The following is a 20,039-nucleotide window of genomic DNA, read 5'->3' as shown; positions in this document are numbered from 1 at the left end:
TGTTTAAAAACACGCCCGTGAAGTTACACTCCCCATGATTTTTTTTTCTCTTTTCTAGAAAGTGAAAACTGCTTTACTGATTGCCAATAACATGCTATTTTATTAATTAACATGTGGTCCCAAACATGAAGACAGCCATTTATACATAGGACAAGTCCCTGAAGCTAGATTAAATTAGATGAATAGGTGCTAGTAACAGAGCATCTTGAACTGGAACAACTCCCGTTTCTTGGCGTTGCAGTTCCAAGCAGCTCCTAAACGCCCCCGCGTGCTGCGAGCATCGGGCACAGTGTGGTGCTGCTACACGGCAAAGCCCCCACGCCCCGCCCCCGCCGCGCCTCGCAGCCAATCACAGCGGGGACCCCCGCCCCGCCCCCCGCGTGCGCAGCGGACGGCGCGGCCTGCGGCTCCCGCACCCTCCCAGCACCGCCCCCGCCTTTATTCTTGCCGTGCGGAGGAAGGCGGCCGGGTGATGGGCACTCGCATGCGCCAATAGGAGGGCCGCTCGCTCGAGGGGGGGCGGGGAGGCGGGGGAGCGGCCGTTTGGCGCGAGCGGCCGTAGCGCGGCCTGCGCGTCTCCCCCTCCCCCCCGAGGGTCCCCGCCGCCCGTCGGGCCCTGCCGCCGCCCCCGGCTCCCGGCCCGGCCCGGCCCGGCCTCCCCGCCCGGCTCCTGCCATGGCGCTGATGGCCGGCGTGATCCGGCGGCTGGACGAGGCGGTGGTGAACCGGATCGCGGCCGGCGAGGTCATCCAGAGGCCCGCCAACGCCATCAAGGAGATGGTGGAGAACTGGTAACGCAGCCGGCGCGCGCGCCCGCCCGCCCGCCGGGGTCCCCGGCGCTGCCGCGGGCCCTCTGCGGGGAGCCGGGGACGGCCGCGTGGGCTTCCCCCGGGGGGCTCCGCGGGCGAAGCTAATAATTTGAGCTTGGTTTGAGAATAAAGGCTGCCTAGGATTAAAGTTGCTGCCTTTTCAGTAGTAAATGTATTGAATCAGCCACGTGAAAACAAGCAGCTGTGTAGTGCGTTTCCTTAAGGGTTAGAGAATGGCTGTGCTGTATTTCTTGGACTAGACATCTTTCTTCCTATTTTTCTAAATTTCTAAAAATTTGTCATAATTATTGTGGATTGTGATTTAGGATAATGTATCAGTGTTGTCAGAAGAAAAAGGAAGGAGAGGATAAAAAACTTACCTGAAGCAGAACAAATTCCAAGATGACTGAGAATTAGAATTGAAACAAATTATTTCTTGTATGATAATGATTTGAAATTCCATTTAGGTCATATAGTCCTTCATTCTCCAGAATTCTTTTTTTATCTTTGCAGTTTGGATGCTAAATCTACCAGTATCCAGGTAATAGTTAAAGAAGGTGGTCTGAAGCTCATCCAGGTCCAAGATAACGGCTGTGGTATCAGAGTAGGTAACCTAAATTGACAGTTGTATGCTGATGTTTGATATTGCCACTTAAACTTTATTTCAATTTGTAAATAAGTGTTTCTTATCTTGAAAAGACTTGGAAACAAAAAATAACTTGTTATTTGCTTGTCCCTTTCACGTAGAAAGAAGATCTGGACATTGTATGTGAGAGATTTACTACAAGTAAACTGCAAAAATTTGAAGACTTGGCTAGTATTTCTACATATGGTTTTAGGGGTGAGGTAAGCTCCTTGACAAGGTTTTGAAACTGTTCATTGTCTGTTGTTATCCTACTGTAGTGGGATTTACATAGTATCTCATTCCCAGCATTCTTGACAGATGGTTTTGTTTGTTGAGAGAGTCTACCTTAGCACTGGGTAAGGTGGGGAGGTGGTTAGGGTTCAGAGAAAAGATAAGCACTGAGAAGATGAATGAGCCAATGAAGTGTGTTGTTCCCTGTTAGACTTTTTTTAAGAAATTGAAGAATAATAATATCAGTTGATTCTCTGCCAATGCACGTGAACAGAGAGTGGTAGAGCTTTTAAAAAATAAAATAAAAGGCAGGTACAGAGCCGTTGTCAGAGAAGCCAACTGGTCTGCTGACCACAGGGAAGAACATGGTACACAACTGAGCCAATTGCTGTATCTGGGACTACTAAAATATTTCTATTGCAATGTGATTCTTAAAAGTAGCTGACAAAGTTGCCACTAATGCTAGTGCTGTAGCCAGCAGCCATCTCCTAGACCATACTATTGGAAAGTTCCTTTGTTAATGCTTTTACCACAAACTTAACCTCTTTTTTTTTTTTTTTTTTTTAACATCTCCTTGCTATTATCCCTGATTTATTTTTTTTAATTGTACCTAATTTTTTGATCACCCCAGTGCTTTGAAAATATCGCATTCCAAGAAAATAATGAAATTGGTATTTTAAAAAAAGCAAGAAGCACATTTTTGTGTTGTTTCTATAACAAGTTATAAAGAGTTCAAAATACATGGACCAGAGTCCATGCTTTTTTGTTCACAGGAACAGCTGGATATGTAATGATGCTGAGTGTATCGGGCGTACACATCCTTGCGTGCTCCAGAGAGCAGACTCTCCTGGAGTTTCCTGCTCACACTCTGTCAGCAGATTGTCTCTGCAGCCAGTGACTCTGGTCCTGAGGCTGTGCTCACCAGGCTGTGTAGACCTGTACACTGACTTTTCCAAGAAAAACAATGTAACAAGACCTACCTTTGTAATATTACGTACAGTCAGAAGAAGAACTTGGGTAGGACTTGGGAAGTAAACAGCAAAACCATAAGGAACCCAGCAAAGCCATACAAAACTATCTGCCTTTTATTAACACAACAGAAAGAAAAGAGCACCACTGTAATATCTTTGCAAGCCCTCTTTTAGTTATATTACACTGCTAGCTGCTTGTACTGTCAGACAGAATGAAATCTTGGAAAAGCCAAAAGAAGGTCCTGGATAAGAGTCAGTATTGTAGGTACTGAAATTCATTAAAGCTTTACCAACCTGCAGTTTTCTTAAAAGGGTTTTTATTAATTCCTTGCAAATGGTATATCAAAATTTAGTGATGCTGTTTAAAGTATGGACACTCATTCAGAAATTAATGGTTTCTTGAGCAAGGCTCACAAAGATTCTTTTCCTTTCTCTAGGCATTGGCTAGCATAAGTCATGTTGCCCATGTTACAGTAACTACTAAGACAGCTGATGCAAAATGTGCATACAGGTATGCTACTTATTATGTAACGTTATGTAAACAGATGTATTTCTCTTTTCAATGTTCTTAGTAACATGCCTCTACCTGAGAGGTGATACAAAAGAGGGCAATCTATTCAGAGCAAGGGGGGAAACAGGGAATTCTGGGTATCCATAGCAGTGGCAAAAAAGGCTCCAAAAAAGAGAAAACATAGTTTGAGTGATTTTTTTTTTTTTTTTTTTAATTCCAGACTGTAAAGGTAAGCTTTACCTAAAGCAATATATTTTAAGAGTGGGGAAAAAAAAGTCTAAAAGGAATTCTACCTCAGCAACCAGTAAACTTTTGTCTTTTGCTCGATTTCTGGAAAAAAATGATGTGTGTGCACAGGCAGTGTGTCTTGCAAATTTCATGGGTCCTGAACACAGGATCTTACATCTTAGTTTGGGTTTGTATGCTAGGTGCCTAATCCTATTCAAAAAAGATTTTGAATATTCTCCTGAAAACTAAACCTCTCAACATAAGCAAAAATCTGTGCCTTAACTTCTCAACTGTATGTAAGAAAAAGACGGAAAAAAGATGAGCTTTGCATCTTGAGTTGCAAAAGGTTGTGTCACTGTGATCTTCTTGCATTAAGTATGTAGGGGGCAAAAAAAAAAGTATGCTCTTTAAAATTATGCATCTGTACAACTCACTAAAAGAATTACATGGGTCAAAAATCTTCTATGCTCAAAATGTTATGGGCCAAAAGGAAACAGATTTTATATGTACAGACAAGAATTTCTCGTTGGTATAATTGAAATGTTAAGTCTAATGAAAAAATTATTTTCAGGTCTGGACAGGTCTAGCTGTTAATGAAAAAGAAAATACAAGAATACTACTGTTACAGGAAAAGTGTCAATAATAGTGATACAGTTAAATACACATTTCCTGTTATCTATGCCTTTTCCTCTGCTGTTACTCTCACCTGCCTACTGCCCCTCTGGGTACTCCTGTCAGTGATGCCAGTTTTCATCAAGCAGAAGCAGGGGAGTTGCAGCCAATTGTCAGTGTCCCAAGTTCTTTGCTGGGAGGAGTGTGATGATGATGGGATTTCTTCACCTTCCCCCTTTTTTTGTTTTTTGTTTTTTGTTTTTTGTTCTCCCCCCCCCCCCCCCCCCCACCAATCTAGATTTCTGATAGCCTCTTATTTTTATTTTCTGATTAGAGCTACTTACAGTGATGGAAAAATTAAAGCCCCTCCGAAACCTTGTGCTGGAAACCAAGGGACTCAGATCATGGTATGTTTGTGTTCCTGCTCTCTCTTATCCCCCTCCTGCTCTCTGATTATTATGCTTATAGCACTTGTTGTAAGTGTTCTGTTGCAAGGTATGTGACAGTCTCACCTTATAGAATATTTTCCAAATGACATTGTTACATTTTTTTTTTTCTTTCTTTCTTTTTTTACCCCCAAAGAGAGCAAGGTAAACTTCAGAAGATTCTCTCTCTTTCTCGTGGGGATAGTGCAGTGATATACTATCAGAAATATTTCATAATACATGTGGACTGTTGAAGCCTTAATGGACAGTTAGGATTATAAGAACTAAGAAGCTCAGAGTATGGAGGACTGGTGTCTGTTATACGAGCCACAGTGGGAAGATGAGGGCTGGCATAGGAAACTGCTGTTTAGTTTTCAGTGGCATCATACGTCTACCAAGCTTTCCACGTGGGTGGGAATGAGGATTGCTGTTAGGATTGTGAAGAATAAGCAGGTCAGAACGGGGAGGAGTGGGGCAAGTTGCACAGTCTGGAGTGTGGAAAGTTGAGGTCTAGGATAGGCATATCTTCTGTTGGACTTTCAGTGAGATTATATGCCTGCAGATCTTAGCATGTGATCAGAATTAGATGAAGGGTTTGGATGATGAAAAGCAGGGAACTCAGAATGGGAAGGAGTGTGCGTGTTGCGTAGTCCAGAGTAGAAAGTAGAAGCCTGGCCTTGGAGCGTACACATACACGCACCAAGCTTAGCACGTGAGTCAACCTTAGATCAAGGTTTAGGGTAATGTAGCTTAAAAAAGAAGCTGAACTTTATATTTCTGCCTTTCTGTTTTTATCAGAGAAAATAATTTGCATATTATGTAACTATTTAAATAAATAATGAAAATGAAAAATTTAAGATTTTGTTTTAATGAAGTTAACAGCCTTGATTGCAGCATAATTATCTATATTTTAGCTATATTTATTATCTATGTTTTAATAAAACACAGTGTAATCAGGAAATCTGTTGTCATCTACAATGGAAGGAATATAATTTTTAATTTTTGAAAAGTGGGTACTTGAAGAGGTTTTTTTGTTGTTGAGAAAAATACAATACTGAGGTACCAAAATATCTGAAAAACGTATATGTCTCTAGAGCTGCATTTTGTGAAGTGAACCTAAGCAGGTTAGGAATAAATCAAACGTGGATGTTTCATAAATAAAAATGCTCTCAGAACAATTTTTTCAGTACTTATTAAGAAGATGGGTTTAGATGAATTACACAGTGACAGAAGACTTAAAAATTGAATTTTTAATTATGATCTTTTTCTCTGCAGGTTGAAGATCTTTTTTATAATGTAAATACAAGGAGGAAGGCTTTAAAAAATCCAAGTGAAGAGTATGCAAAAATACTGGAAGTTGTTAGCAGGTAGACTGAAACAAAAGGCTCTTTTTTTTTTTTTTTTTTTCTAATGCCAAGCAGAGCATTGGAGTTCTGGGAGGGACTGGCACCTGTGTGGATTTCTGTTTGTTTGTTTTTAAAGTATTTGTTAGTGTATGGTATCGGATAACAGTCTGATTAGATAAAGAAAATCTAGAAGAGAAACAGTGTAGTCAGTCTGTTGCTATTATTAGCAAGAATTCCAGCAAATCAACGTCTTGTGATAGACTTGAATGAGTGAACTCTCAATGAACTTGGGCTGAAAAGGATCCAAAAACCATGCAAAAACATTGAGATTTAGCTGAATATGAATAAGCTGAATGACAATTTTACCTTCTCCCCCACAAAAGTCAGTTCAGCTGTGAGATGTAGCATTCCCTTATGGGTCACTGATTCGGTCGTCTTTGGCATGTGAAGAGACTTGCAAGCAGGATCTACACAACTTAACCAAAAAATCTTTACACTTTCAGTAAACAAAAAAGATAGCAAAGAGTAATGACACTATGGTATGTATTAGCATACTCTCCCAGTAAGATACTGAAGAGTCTTTACTAGCCAGGCAGGCACAGTCAAGAGGTGAAGCGTTGGCTTCTACTGCTCGTGGCTGGCTCATCTGCAGTCTTGCTGAGTGGCTGTCTACCAGCTCGCTGGGTTTTTTTGGTTTTTTTTCCCCCAATTAGGATTTTCCTTTTTTTTTTATGTTGATTTTCTTCTCTTGAATTCTGAGCTACTAACTGTCCACACTGCAACAATCTAACCTCTGCCTGCATTTTCACCTTTCTCATCTTGCATACTACTTTGTGTTCTTTCTCATAACCCAGCAATTTCTCTGGAAGCCTGGGCCAAGGTTGAGCGGCTGTGCTGTATCAAAACTAGGCCTTGGATTGCAGACAGCTGACCCCGAGGGGGAGGGGAGCTCAGAGGGTGGCAAGCCAGCCATTTTTCAGATCCTTCCCCATAGAAGTTGAGAGTTGAATCTGTTTTACTGAAGAGGTTTTCCTGTTCTTGTTAAGCCTGTGAAATGAAATTGAACTAACTAGATCTATATGGGTTGGATTAGGTTTTGGGTTTTTTTTCTGAGAAATAACCTAAGCTGATCCTTGAACTTTATATTATTTCAGCTTAGTTATAAATAGGGAACTTAACAATTTTTTTGAAAGCTATTTAATCTACAAAAGCTCAATGCAAATAAATTATATTACTGTGTAACAGTAAATGAAATTGCCCATGTTACTGGTTGCTTTTGAGCATTCAAGGGAAGTAACCTATTCTTTCACGTATGGCACTCTTCTTTTTGCCTCTGTTTCAGGTATGCCATCCATAATTCAGGCATCAGCTTTTCAGTTAAAAAGGTATGTACAGTGTTTCTAACTTCATCATATTTATATGAAAGCAACAGAAAAGTTCTGTGTTGTAATGCATCTTTTGCAATGGGACTAGTTTATAGAGCCTTCCCTTGTACTGAAATGTTGAAGTTTACTTTGCAGTTTGGATGCAAAACACATTAATTAAAAGTGAGCAAGATAAAAGGTGATTGTCAGGAGTTTGGAGTTTTCTATGTTGCAAGTGTTTTATTTTGTTTTAGTTTTATGAGCTGTTTCAGCCTCTTCTGAAAGTCTGATTACTAATAACTATATGTAAGAAGGTGGGGCAGAGTACCTTCGGTCTGTGGCATTCTTGATATTTATTTACTGAAGTGCTTATGTTCCTCACTTTCAAAGATGGGTTATTAGCCCAATGGACCATGCACCTGATGTGGTCTATCAGTTACTGTATTTCTATGCTGTTTACCATCTACTGTTTTTCTGAACACAAACAAATAAATAATAAGACAAAATTTCAAAAAGAAGTTGTACATTTTTGTTAGAAATGCATATTGTTGTGTTCAACATATTTCTGAAAATTTCAGCCAGAACTGTGATACTCATTTCTGCTCTCTTTAGCAAGGTGATACTATGTCAGATGTTAGAACCTTATCAAATGCCTCAACAGTGGATAATATCAGGTCCATCTTTGGAAATGCTGTTAGCAGGTACGTTGACCATCAATTTTCATTTTGACATGATGTGTTCCGCTAACCTTCCTATTCCTTCTTCTATTAAAGAACACAGACTGTGCTAACTTTATATGTGTTCACTTTAAAATGAATTACAGAAAAGAGGAAATGTTGCAATAATAGAGAGCTCTCTCTTTCCTTGTAGAATGTGTGGCTATTCTTTTTTTTCTTTAATCAAAGGAAAGGGGGGAGTTGTAATGTAAATATCTGATCTTTCCTTTAATGCACTGAAAGGGAACCATCTGCTTGTAGTTTTCCATGTGCTAATTTAGAAAGAGAACACAGGTCTAGCTTGCTCTGCAAGTTCCTAGCCTCTTCCTACACCATGAAAATTTTACCTCTTCTTACTACAATCTACTATTTAATAAATTTCAAAGTCTTCTAGAATTAACTTTTCTGAAGTTTTAGTTTTTAATATTTTGACAAAAACTATGTTAGCTGAAGCTGAATAAACCAGCAAGAACAGCTGAAGACAAACATGCATAACCCATCCTATTTCAAAAACTTTATCTGCAGTTTTAGGAAGAATTCTCTTTAGAATGTATTCAGCTGTGAAGAATTCATAGAACAGCCTTATCGAATGAATTTCTCTGAGGTCTCCCATGAATACTTAAGTGCCAGTTTGATTCAGTTACTAAAATCACAGTTCACATGTGAGGAATTTAACTTTGAATACATGAAAACCCCTTTAGAAAATGCAGCAAAGTAAAAAGGCTGTTCAGCAATAAGGTCTGCAATATTCATATTTTTTTTTACACATTTGATTTTGTCTGCAATTAATGCTTGTTTGATGCAGCTTTTCATTCGCACAGTCCTGAATAAATTGTCCATCTCAATTAAAACTTTTTTTAAATCAAATGTAACCTTTAGTCTACCCAATTTCAGATGCTGTTAAATCTAGCTTATTATTTCCACTTAAAAAATGAACACAACTAAAAATTGAAGTCAGAATATATGGAGATTGAATTTGAAATAAGTAGCCCATAAGCCTTTTCTATATTAATTTTAAAAGCTGGCATAATACCTTGCTAGCTAATTGTACTCACAAATTACCAGAGTCTGGTCAGATTTCCCTAACTAATACATCACAAAAATCATGCAAACTATGAAGATTTTTATTGTTAGAATCTGTACACGTGGGAATAAAAAAAGTGTTTTGTTTTTGTTTTTTTTTTCATATGACTTCTTAATAGCCCACATATAAATGTTAAACTGGTAAAAGTGGACACAACAGTTCAAGAAAAAGGTGACCTTCCCTGGGCTGCTGGCAGTTTTGAAGTGTCCTTGTCTGCCACTGTCAGTGACTTAAATTGACAGTTCTAATGTAGTGGATAATGTGATATATTCAGGTATTAAAAAGATATTTTGGATGGTTTTGTAGACTCTAATCATACTCTATTACTGTTTTACGTTTGCTTAGGGAGAGATAAGCAAGAAAAAGTGCAATTGGTGTTTTATTATTTTTGTGTTTTAAATAATTTCTTATTAATGCATACAAATATCTTAAGGGAGGGTGTCAAGAGGATGGAGCCAGACTCTTTTCAGTGGTGCCCAGCAACAGGACAAGAGGCAACAGGCACAAACTGAAACACAGGAAGTTCCCTCTGAACATGAGGAAAAACTTCTTCCCTGTGAGGGTGACAGAGCACTGGAACAGGTTGCCCAGAGAGGTTGTGGAGTCTCCTTCTCTGGAGATATTCAAAACCCACCTGGACGCAATCCTGTGCAAGGTGCTCTAGGTGACCCTGCTTGAGCAGGGGGGTTGGACTAGGTGATCTCCAGAGGTCCCTTCCAACCTCAACCATTCTGTGATTCTGTAATTTTATGGATCGGCAAAGAACATATAAACTCTAAAACAATTCTAGTGCTTTCTTTAACTGAAACATAAATGAAATACATAATAGTGTATTCCTACTTGTGAGTAGCATGACTGAAATTTATATTGACAAAAGAATTCTTTTTTTGTTTGTTTATTTCTGTAAAACTGTCAATAGAGAACTGATAGAAGTGGGCTGCGAAGATGCAAGCTTGGCCTTTAAAATGAAAGGTTACATAACAAATGCAAACTACTCTGTGAAGAAATGTATATTTTTACTCTTCATAAACCGTAAGTTAAAAAAAAAAAAAAGGCATATTGTAGAGCTGTATGTTGTTTGCATAATAATCAGAACAACAAAATCCATTTCTCTCTAAAGAACTATGAAAACTTTCCAAGTATGAACTTTCTTGAAAACTATTGAGGGGTAAATATTACAGTTCACTATAGATCTAAAAAAGAGTTTTTCTATTTGCAATGTGGGTCATATTTCATATTCTAAAATACTGGAGAGCAGCTGAGATTGGGCCTAAAGAAATTCAAACCTATGGAGCGTCAAGGTTATGGTTGCAGCAACACTGGCATGCAATGCAGCAAACCATGACTGTACCAAATAATGAAAAGGTAGTTTGGTTATTCCAGTTTTAGCACACTTAAAAAATGCTGATAAATGTTAAAAAAAAAAATAAATAAAACAACATTTCCTATTCCTGGTTTTATTTTAAGATGTCTAGGGGAAAAAAGGGGTACAACTGATGCCTTTTGAAGATGCAGTGCATGAAGATTTTGGCCTAAATGAGTTGTTAGGCATTGTGCAGTACATTTCAGTGGTGCGGTCTGAATGTAGCATTTTGTTCTTTGTTTCAGATCGACTGGTAGAGTCGACCGCTTTGCGGAAAGCCATAGAAACTGTCTATGCTGCTTATTTGCCAAAAAGTACACATCCATTCCTATATTTAAGGTAAAGCAATAGAAAAGTGGCCTTTTAACACTACCGTCAGGGATACCAACGGCTTTTTAAACCTATTCACTCCAGCTACACCCTACAAGATAGTATTAAGCATCACATTGAAGTAGTTTATTGCCAAATAGGAGATAATTCACTATGTATTTTTAATATTAGGAAGATCATCGCATTAAAAAATCTTAAGAAGGAAGGCCTGATTTTCAGAAGTAGTGAGCACCTATAATTTCGACTTAGATCCTTTGAAGTTATGGATTAGGAAAATTAGTTGCACTAGGAATAAAGCAGAGCATTTAAGACCAGTCAGGTCTTTTATTCCAAACTCCATCAATGTTTTTCCTTGCTAGGATTTATATTGTGTTCTAGAGGAGCAAAACATAATCATTTCTATTTTTACTTATTACTGTTCTTGGTATGCTAGTGCAACAAAGAGATGAATTGTTATCATACTGCTTACAGAAAGTAAATATTAAAAAAATTTAGAATAATAGCTAAAACTGAACAGTAACTAACTGTCATTGGACAATATAAAATAGAATGGAAGAACTGTAATTACTCTGTAATTACTAAGCAATTAAATTTTGCCATTTACCCATGAAAAACTTACTGATATTTAGTGCTTTCAAACAATAACTGCAGCATTCAGCTGGATTCCTGCTTGCTATTACTGCTAAATGACAGGACCTCAGAGCTCATTAACTCATGACACACTGTAAATAAAAGTTACTTCTAAAAACTGTTTTGTAGTAGTACAATGGAGAGCTTGATTTAAGCTTACCTATGTTAACTGATTTTGATGAGTTTGGAATCAAATTCTTCAATGATGCACACACCCGCACACACAGCAAATCCGACTGCAGATTTCAGGACTATTTTGGCTTCATTGCATGGAGTCATGGGGCCAGGTCTGATGAATCTTGCATTGAACTGATTAGTGCCCTCTCTGCTATGCATGGGAAATTTTAGGTTAGCTTCTTTTAAAATGTTTTGCAGCCTGGAAATAGCTCCTCAGAATGTAGATGTGAATGTGCATCCTACAAAACATGAAGTCCATTTCCTTCATGAGGATAGTATTCTAGAGCGTGTGCAGCAACATGTAGAGAGCAAGTTATTGGGCTCTAATTCATCAAGGATGTACTTCACCCAGGTGAGAACACGTTTCAAGTGACCAGAACGCTTCACTGTATTAATAGTGATCATGTTTACTCTGTTAAATAGTAAAATTTAGGCAGTAATTGATAACTATCAATATTATACTGGTAGCTTCAAATCTTTGCTCTGTACTCAAATTGCTTTAATATACCAGCGTTGACGATGAGGCAGTAAACTTACTGGGGGAAAAAAAAGTGAATGAAAATAATTTATATACCTTTCTGCCAAATATATTTTCGGTCTTTTTGATGATTCACGTTTGGTAAATTGTTTTTATTCTGCTCTGTTTCTGTGTGGAAGACCTGTTACTGGTGGAGTTGTTTTTTATATGTATTTGACAGCACCTTGTATTTAATCTAACTGGAAAAAAATAAGGGAAAAAAATCCATAACCTCTGTGTATAGTATAGTATAAGAATTATAACCACAAACTTTTAAAAACAAATTTCCTTGTGATTGTTGACATTAAAGATTTTGTCTTTGAGACAAGGCAATGTTCACTAATGATTTCCTTAACTGCTAAGGCGATGACATTTGTGCTATGCAGATAGCGAGTACAAAGCTGGTGGCCTGTGTGAGTGGTTGATGTGGTGTCTGTGCGGTTTGAATGTTCCCCACCTTTGAGCAGTGAGATGCTGTGAGAAGATGGCTAGTCTTTGATTTGTGCTGAATCTCTGCTCTTCTCTCTCTTCCATATCTGAATGAAGACATTGCTTCTGGGGGCTGATTGTTCTTCCAGTGAGGTTGTAAAATCAGCAGCAAACTCTGCTGCGATTACCAAAGGAACCAGTGATAAAGTTTACGCGCACCAGATGGTCCGCACTGATTCCAGAGAGCAAAAGCTGGATGCCTTTCTTCAGCCGGTGAACAACCCACTAAGCACAGGCCCCACAGAAGTGACAGCAGAGGACAGTGTGGGACTTCCTGAGGGCGCAGTCAGGCCGCAGGATGCTGAAATGGAAGATGTCAGTGATGTAGCTGAAATCACTGATGCTCAGAGGGTCACAGTGTTGGCTGGGGGCCTGAGTGAGAGTAGAGACTTGTCTCCTGAAACAGTGCTTCCTCGGTAAGTCTCATCTTTGCTGAATATGGGCTATTACCTATTCATTTCACAGCATTGCCATCAAAGAAATTAAATTTCATTTGTGAACCATACATTACATAACTTGTGGTAAGTTCTGTAACTGGAATGGGAGATTCTGCGCATGTTGGAAGGCAGGAAACTGAATGATGACATTAACTTTAGTTTAGGGAGGTCATATTAGTCTATTTGTATTCAGAAGTCCCCCTTTTGTGGGGGAATAGAAAATATATCACTGAATTTTTCAGACAATACCCTAGTAAAGATAAAAGCACTATAATCTTTTTTTTTTTTTTTTTTTTTTTTTTTTTTTTTTTTTTTTAGCTCTTGAAGAGAAATGTTATGAGAGGCCAAAGTCATTTGAGAGAATCTGATTTCTTTTTTTTCCTAGTATTGCAGGAAAAAAAGCCCCTTAGAAATAACAGAATTTTGTGATGTGTACTTTTGAGCCTGACTGGCTTGATGCTTAAGCAATAGACACGTCTGATGCAGTCAGTATAAAAAAAAAAGTTTTTAATTCCCTTATGAACTACCATTTTCTAACAAATTGTGCCTGAGAAGTACAATGACACAGTCTTTCCTTCTGAGAAGCTTTGGGAAGCTTTCTGCTTTTCCTTTGTTGATGTAGAACCTGTGAATTGACCATCCCATCTGCTGAGTGTGTGATAAGGGAGTAGAACATACTTCCTTTTTGTTTCCATATTGCAGAAAGAGACCATGCGAAGACACTGACGTAGAAATGGAGAAAGATGATAATAGAAAGGAAATGACTGCTGCCTGCACCCCTAGAAGAAGAATTATCAACTTGACCAGTGTATTGACTCTCCAGGAGGAAATTAGTAACCAGGTGCATGCAGGTAAGCAATTGTCTTGCTCCCCAAGATTACTGTTACCCTGCCAGTTAAACATGTTTGCTTGGACTGCTGAGGAGAAAAAAAAAAAAAAACAAAAAAAACCCACATTAAAAAGGTGGCCACACTAGCCCGCTGCTGTAAGTGAGCTTTTAACAAAAAAGTGTGTTAAACATTAAGGGCCAAACTCTGAACAGGCAGCTACTAAGTGGTATGAGCTATACTGGACTGGTTTTAAACTTCAGTACACTCTGTTAGTAAACAGATGTTTTATATATTCTAAATAGTTTGCACATAACTTGCATTGTAACTAATAATCCCTTAAAATCATAGCTTCAAAAGCTGAGTTATTTTGTAACTTTCAAACTGAAATGTCAGTTATGATATGTTCACGACAAAAATTTTGCTTAGTTGCGTGATTCTGAAATAGATTTATAAGGAAAACTTAGTAAAGGATTAGGCTTGATGATTGGGTTTTCTTTTACTACTTTTACTCATCATTTTTGTTTGGATCTGTCTTACTTTTATGAAAGGAGTTCACAAGTGACTGGTGAAATATTCTTTGTTCTGGTAAGAGTTACTTTGGAGAAAGGTGAAAGGTTTGCAATTCTTACTTGGGTTGTTTTCTCTTAGCTTTTTCAGTTGACGTAAGAGTCATATTGAGTCACATAATCTAGTATTTTCAGTTAGTCTAAATGTTGGGAATCATTTTTTGTTTTTGTTTTTTTCTTTTTCTTGAATTATTTTGATTTTATGGTAGATAGAATGGGGGAACCTCCGCAGTTAAAATGGCTAGACTAACAGGGCTCTATAATAATTAACTTTAAAAAAGGAGAAAAAAAGAAAACCTAAAAATCTTGATAGCACAGTGGTAATTGATATGTGCTCCTGAAAAAGTCTCACAGTAGGCTCATAATTCTGCACTCATGATTACTTATCTGACTACCACTGTTTAAATACTGAAATCACACAGTATCACTGTGATATAAAATCTCCAAAAATATCCTAAAGTAGCTGGTGGAATCTGTGCAGCTGTTTGAGATTTTGTCTTATCATCACATGTGTGAGAAATACACAGATATGACCTTTGTAAGAAAGAAATACACTTTAACCATACTGTATTTCTTTGGAAAAGGTAACACTGAAATTTGGGGAGCATTAGTGCTTTGTACATGCTGTGATTGCAATGCCAAACCCCTCTAACAAGACACTTCAGAGGACTGAAACTAGTTACATCTTTTGTGGACTGGCTAAAATGGACTCTTAATATGGAATCTCATTTCTCAAATTGATTTTTTTTTTTTTTTTTTTAAATAAATGAGAAGGCCAGAAATTTTTTTTGGGAAAGCAAAAAAATTATGAACCTAATTTGCCACATTTCCTAAATGTAGTCTGACTGTTGTTATATTTTGTTGAAAGGTTGTTTACATCTGCAGTTTTAAGTATGTCTGTACTCTTACTAATCTCTTGCCAGAAACTGCTCTAGAAAGTCAATGCTATTCAAGTCAGATACAGAGATTTTTATAAATTTGCTTTTGTAGTTGAACTATTATATAACCTTTCTCATTTAGGCCTGAATATATACAACTATATGGATATGCATACAAATTATTAAGATTTTGAAACATATATTGATAGCTGGTAGTACAGGCCTATTTTAGAAGCAGGGGTATAATAGTGCCTGAACGGTAGTCTGAGACTTTCACATTTAAAAGACACATGACAAACCAGCCAACCAACCAAATCAATCTGGCCAGGGTTGATGCTGGAGTTGGGGATATGGAATTTTTTTTTTATTTTTATTTATTTTTTTATTGTTTCAGGTCTTCAGGAGATGCTACATGATCACTCATTTGTTGGCTGTGTCAGTCCTCAGTGGGCTCTGGCACAATATCAGACAAAACTCTACCTTCTCAATACAACAAAACTCAGGTAAAGAAGCTAGTTGACTTGCTGGCAGTTGAAATAGCTGCTCACCACCAAACTAATTAGAAGGGAGAAGGAAATGACAGAAAAACAACAACACTTTCTTGTCACCTATGCAAAAAATCATGAGGCTAAGAATTAAGCAATCGGTTCAGAAAGTGGAAACAGGTCTGGCATGCTTGTGAAAAGTTGCAGAGCATCAGCATCATCAAAATGTCAGCTACTCTACTGTGTGCTCAAAAACTGGTGTAACAAAGAAATTTTATGTGCTTCATGATTGTCTCCAGCAGTAATTTGTCTATGGCAGATGGTGCAAACGTGAGCAAGCAGAGGTTTCAGAAATGTCCATGGTGTATCCACTTGGGTTTATGCAATCTGCAGGACATAATGACAACACAGTTTGTATTTTTGTAGGCGCAGTCTTCAAAACTGTGCCAGTTACAAAGTTTTAGATAGATGAGTATCAATTTCCAAGCTCCAATGCATTTCTTGCAATGCAGCAAAGGAGTAAAGAGGTTTAAACACAGCATACCTGGGAATAAATTGACAGTGGCAGCATGCTAGAGTATGTAATGCTTCTGCACCGATATGGGTCAGAAACCAAGAAACAGATTTAATTGTATACATGTAGCTACAAGTTTAGGGTGTGCATGAGAATCTTTAACTGTTTAGTTAAAGTAAGGTCTTTGTTAATATGAATGGACATCTCTGATGCTCCCAAGATGACCCTTACTTTTCCCTTTTTAAATACATACCTTGAAGTGGTCATGCCCATATAACTAACTTTTGTACTTTAATTTAGCCAAGAACTCTTCTACCAGATACTTATTTATGACTTTGCAAACTTTGGCGTCTTAAGGTTGTCTGTGAGTATCAAGCCTGTTTTTTTTTTTTTTCAGACTTATTTATAGGGTTTTGTTTGTTTGTTTTGGGGGTTTTTTGGTTTTTTTTTTTTTTTTTTTTTTGGTCAACTGCAAGATTGACATTTCCTTTAGGCTAGTATAATGTAGCAAATGCTGTTAGCAATTTTGTAGCTACTGCTGTGAGTTTTGATGCTGGCCCCGTGTTGTTAGTGTCATTTCCGGCTATTCACCAAGTTTTGTTATTCCTTATTGTACTGGAACAAATAATTTTAATACATAACCTGTCTTTAACAGAAATATACTTTAAAATTCTACTGCTTATCTTGTAAATATCAAGCACTTTGCAGAATCATAGCCTCTACAGAATCCTATCAGTAAGAAATTAGTGTGTATGTATGTATGTATATATATATATATTTATTTATTTTTTTTAAAGGACTGGTTAGGATACACAGAACTGTTCACTCTGCAGGCCAGAAAGTGTATATTACAATTAGATTATATTTGAAAGAAGAAATAGATTTTAAAGGGTGGGAGGAGCTTTGTGATTATTAACAACAATTTTGCCTTCTCCACTTTTAGGAGCCAGCTCCTTTATTTGAGCTTGCAATGCTTGCTTTAGAAGACCCTGAAAGTGGCTGGACAGAAGAAGATGGTCCAAAGGAAGGGCTAGCTGAGTACATTGTTGAATTTCTGAAAAAGAAGACTGAAATGCTGAAAGATTATTTTTCTCTTGAAATTGATGAGGTGACTGCTATTACCTCTGACAGTAAATTACATTAGATGTTGATAATAGATAACTGCAGTAGTTTGCTTGCTTCAGAAATAATCCTGAGCCGGTGAAATACCATCAGTAAGAACCAACTCCAGTAAAAGATTTAGGTCGGTGTTCCCTTTCATTCAAAATGCTCAGGGCTCACGCTGCTTTTGGAAGGTGGCTACACAGAAGTTTATATTTAAATAGTCATTGAATAAATACTTTAGTCACTGCTCCAGTAAGTAGAATCCAGATCTTCTATCCAAGGTGTGTGGCTTAACCAATTCTCCAGCCCTGGCAGGGCTATCCATACCCTTGCTGTTACTTTTTTTTTTTTTTTTTTAAATGCATCCCTTATTTTATACAAAACAGAACAGCTTCAACAAGTGTTTTATTTCACAAAAATCTCATTTGTCTCAAATGTTCTTCTAGGAAGTGGGAGCTGAGTGTTTAGTGTCTTGAGGTAGAGAAGAACCCTGAATTCAGGGCTCCCTGACCTGGGTGGTCTAAATCCAGGCCTCTGAGTTTAAAAACAACAAATCACAGAACAAACAAAAAACCCCAAACCTCTCCCTGTGATGTCTGCCCAGAATCAGACTATGGAAATTTGTAATTTCAGATACCATTAAGGATCACTAAGTTTGGATAAATATCCAAAAAAAATCAATTTTATAATAGATAACAGGTTTGCAGCATCTACTGTAAGAAAGAATGCTTTTTTTTTTCCCCTCCTTCTTACTGAAGCAGCAGTATTGCATTACAGGAAGGAAACCTTACGGGATTACCACTTCTGATAGACAACTATGTTCCCCCACTGGAAGGACTACCTATGTTTATCCTTCGCTTGGCCACAGAGGTATGTTTTCTTAATAAAAAAGGAGTTTGTTTATTCACAAGTACCTTTTCCATTTAGGAAAGAATGAAGTGATTCAAATTAACTTCTAATAAGTTGTGTAGGGAAGCCTGGAAGTGGTTTAAATGTACTGTCATGTACTTAACCCTTTGCTGTGGTTACTTATCAGTTACACTTTTGCCTCTAAAGCCATGAGTGCTAACCAAATGAGAACACATTCACTTTTACTTGAAAGCCTTTATTTCTACCCATCTTATTTCTGTGCCTTTACATTACCAGCACAAAAATGGCCAAAACACTATTAAGAATTTTTCATATAAAAATTTTTATCAAGTCTCTTAACTGCTGCCCAGATTTTATTAAGTGGCTTTTCTTTATTGTAACAGGTAAACTGGGATGAAGAAAAGGAATGTTTTGAAAGCCTCAGTAAAGAATTAGCCATGTTCTACTCCATTAGAAAGCAATATATAATACATGAAGCCAACCTGACAAACTCTCAGGTACAAGAATATGTAACTAGTCATACAAACAATTAAGAACCTTTTTTTTTAAACTACAGACCATTATAGAACCATATAGTTCCAACTGTACTTTCAGCAAAGTGAATCAAGTAGCAGGGCAGCAAGATTCTGAAAGAATATGTGGCTTAGATTATCTGAAGAATTGTATACATTGAGAGAACCTTGTAATAATGTGTATTGTAGTGCATGCAGTAGTGTATGCAGTACTACAATAGGCCATGGCCTCTTAAGAGTTTGGGATATGTTTTTAACCTGCTGAGCTAGGATACATTTCTACAGAATAAAGATGCAAATATACTTAAAGACATAGTCTGGTTATGGCAGGTATCTGAGTATCTGCTTAACCATTCAGTCACGTTAGCTAATTCTGCAAGTGATACCACTAAAACAGTTTCCAGAGCTTTAACTTGACTGTATAAAATAAACCTTTTCTGTAATACTAGAAGAACTTGTATAATCTCTGTAGACTCTCAAAGTTTAAGAACTGCTCTTGTTTAGTAAAAGATAATGAGTTGTTTGTCCTTCCCCCCCCCCCTTATTTCAGAATGAAGATTCTGATTCTAGTTCAACAACATGGAAGTGGACTGTGGAACACATAGTTTACAAAGCTTTTAGGACTCATCTTTTGCCTCCTAAGCACCTCACAGAAGATGGCAGCATTCTGCAGCTTGCTAACCTGCCTGACCTGTATAAAGTTTTTGAGAGATGTTGAACAGGTAGCTAGACAGACTTGTGCACATGTAAAAAGCATTCATTTTATATTCTATTTATTTAATAAAGGATAAAACCAGAATCTCAACTGGAAAAAAAAAAGGGATTTAATATCATACTAACTTGATAGCAGACAAGTGGTATATTTTCCTTCTATTGATTAAGAATAAAAAATTTTTTAGCTGTCTAAACACAGTGTAGTTCCTAGACTGAACACAAAGATTTTATTTTTCAGCTTAAATATGAAACTGCCATTGCAAGAAATGAATCAGGTTAAGTGATCTTGAAAAGAGATAGGACTTTAGGGTTAATTGAAATTTTATTGCTTTAACTCAGCTTGCCATTTGAAAGCAACAATATGGGTTACTTATTTGTACTGTTTTTTTAAGAATGACTGTTGTACAACAGTATCTGCAGTACCTGTATGACAGTGTGTGAACATACATGCAAGGCACTTAAATAACTTTCTATTACAGGGCTAGTGACTGTGGTATTTCAGACCCTCTGCCCTGCATTTCAAAATCATCCCTTTCAAGCAAGGATTCCAAAAATAAAAACAGGACTCCTATGAAAGATAACAAGTGACTATACATACACAAGATAATGCATTTCAAAGAACTGTCACAGATGACAACTGACTGCTGGCTCCAGGGTCAGAGGAAGACAGTCTTGCCAGGAAGAAAAAATGCTTAAGCTTT

The 20,039-nt window shown here is 37.5% G+C and overlaps 1 protein-coding gene across 5 annotated transcripts; it reads left to right on the top strand.

The window, feature by feature from the left end:
• Positions 1–596: 596 nt before the first annotated feature.
• MLH1 (mutL homolog 1) lies at positions 597–19,899 on the top strand. 5 transcript variants are annotated; one of them, XM_067291291.1, is made up of 20 exons: positions 597–791; positions 1,323–1,413; positions 1,557–1,655; positions 3,074–3,147; positions 4,322–4,394; positions 5,688–5,779; positions 7,101–7,143; positions 7,735–7,823; positions 9,842–9,954; positions 10,531–10,624; positions 11,621–11,774; positions 12,486–12,844; positions 13,568–13,716; positions 15,534–15,642; positions 16,439–16,502; positions 17,082–17,246; positions 18,020–18,112; positions 18,496–18,609; positions 19,175–19,346; positions 19,818–19,899. In XM_067291291.1, the coding sequence occupies exons 1-19, from the start codon at positions 676–678 to the stop codon at positions 19,340–19,342; spliced, it is 2,259 nt and encodes a 752-aa protein (XP_067147392.1). In that variant the 5' UTR covers positions 597–675; the 3' UTR covers positions 19,343–19,346; positions 19,818–19,899. The 5 variants fall into 5 exon arrangements, with proteins under 5 accessions (XP_067147392.1, XP_067147394.1, XP_067147393.1 ...); XM_067291293.1 differs by lacking the exon at positions 18,496–18,609; XM_067291292.1 differs by lacking the exon at positions 19,818–19,899 and having other exon boundaries at positions 19,175–19,532.
• The last annotated feature ends 140 nt before the right edge of the window (positions 19,900–20,039 follow it).

The sequence above is a fragment of the Apteryx mantelli genome, chromosome 2 (assembly GCF_036417845.1).
Source record: "Apteryx mantelli isolate bAptMan1 chromosome 2, bAptMan1.hap1, whole genome shotgun sequence".
NCBI classification, from domain to species: domain Eukaryota; kingdom Metazoa; phylum Chordata; class Aves; order Apterygiformes; family Apterygidae; genus Apteryx; species Apteryx mantelli.
This window is presented reverse-complemented; position numbering and strand designations above follow the sequence as displayed.

What these genes read in the sequence shown, in the direction of transcription:
- MLH1 (XM_067291291.1), top strand. Translation starts at nt 676, where the DNA reads ATGGCGCTGATGGCCGGCGTGATCCGGCGGCTGGACGAGGCGGTGGTG. An exon ending in ATAACGGCTGTGGTATCAGA is followed by an intron (nt 1,414 to 1,556) that starts GTAGGTAACCTA and finishes CCTTTCACGTAG; the next exon opens with AAAGAAGATCTGGACATTGT. An exon ending in CATCCATTCCTATATTTAAG is followed by an intron (nt 10,625 to 11,620) that starts GTAAAGCAATAG and finishes AATGTTTTGCAG; the next exon opens with CCTGGAAATAGCTCCTCAGA.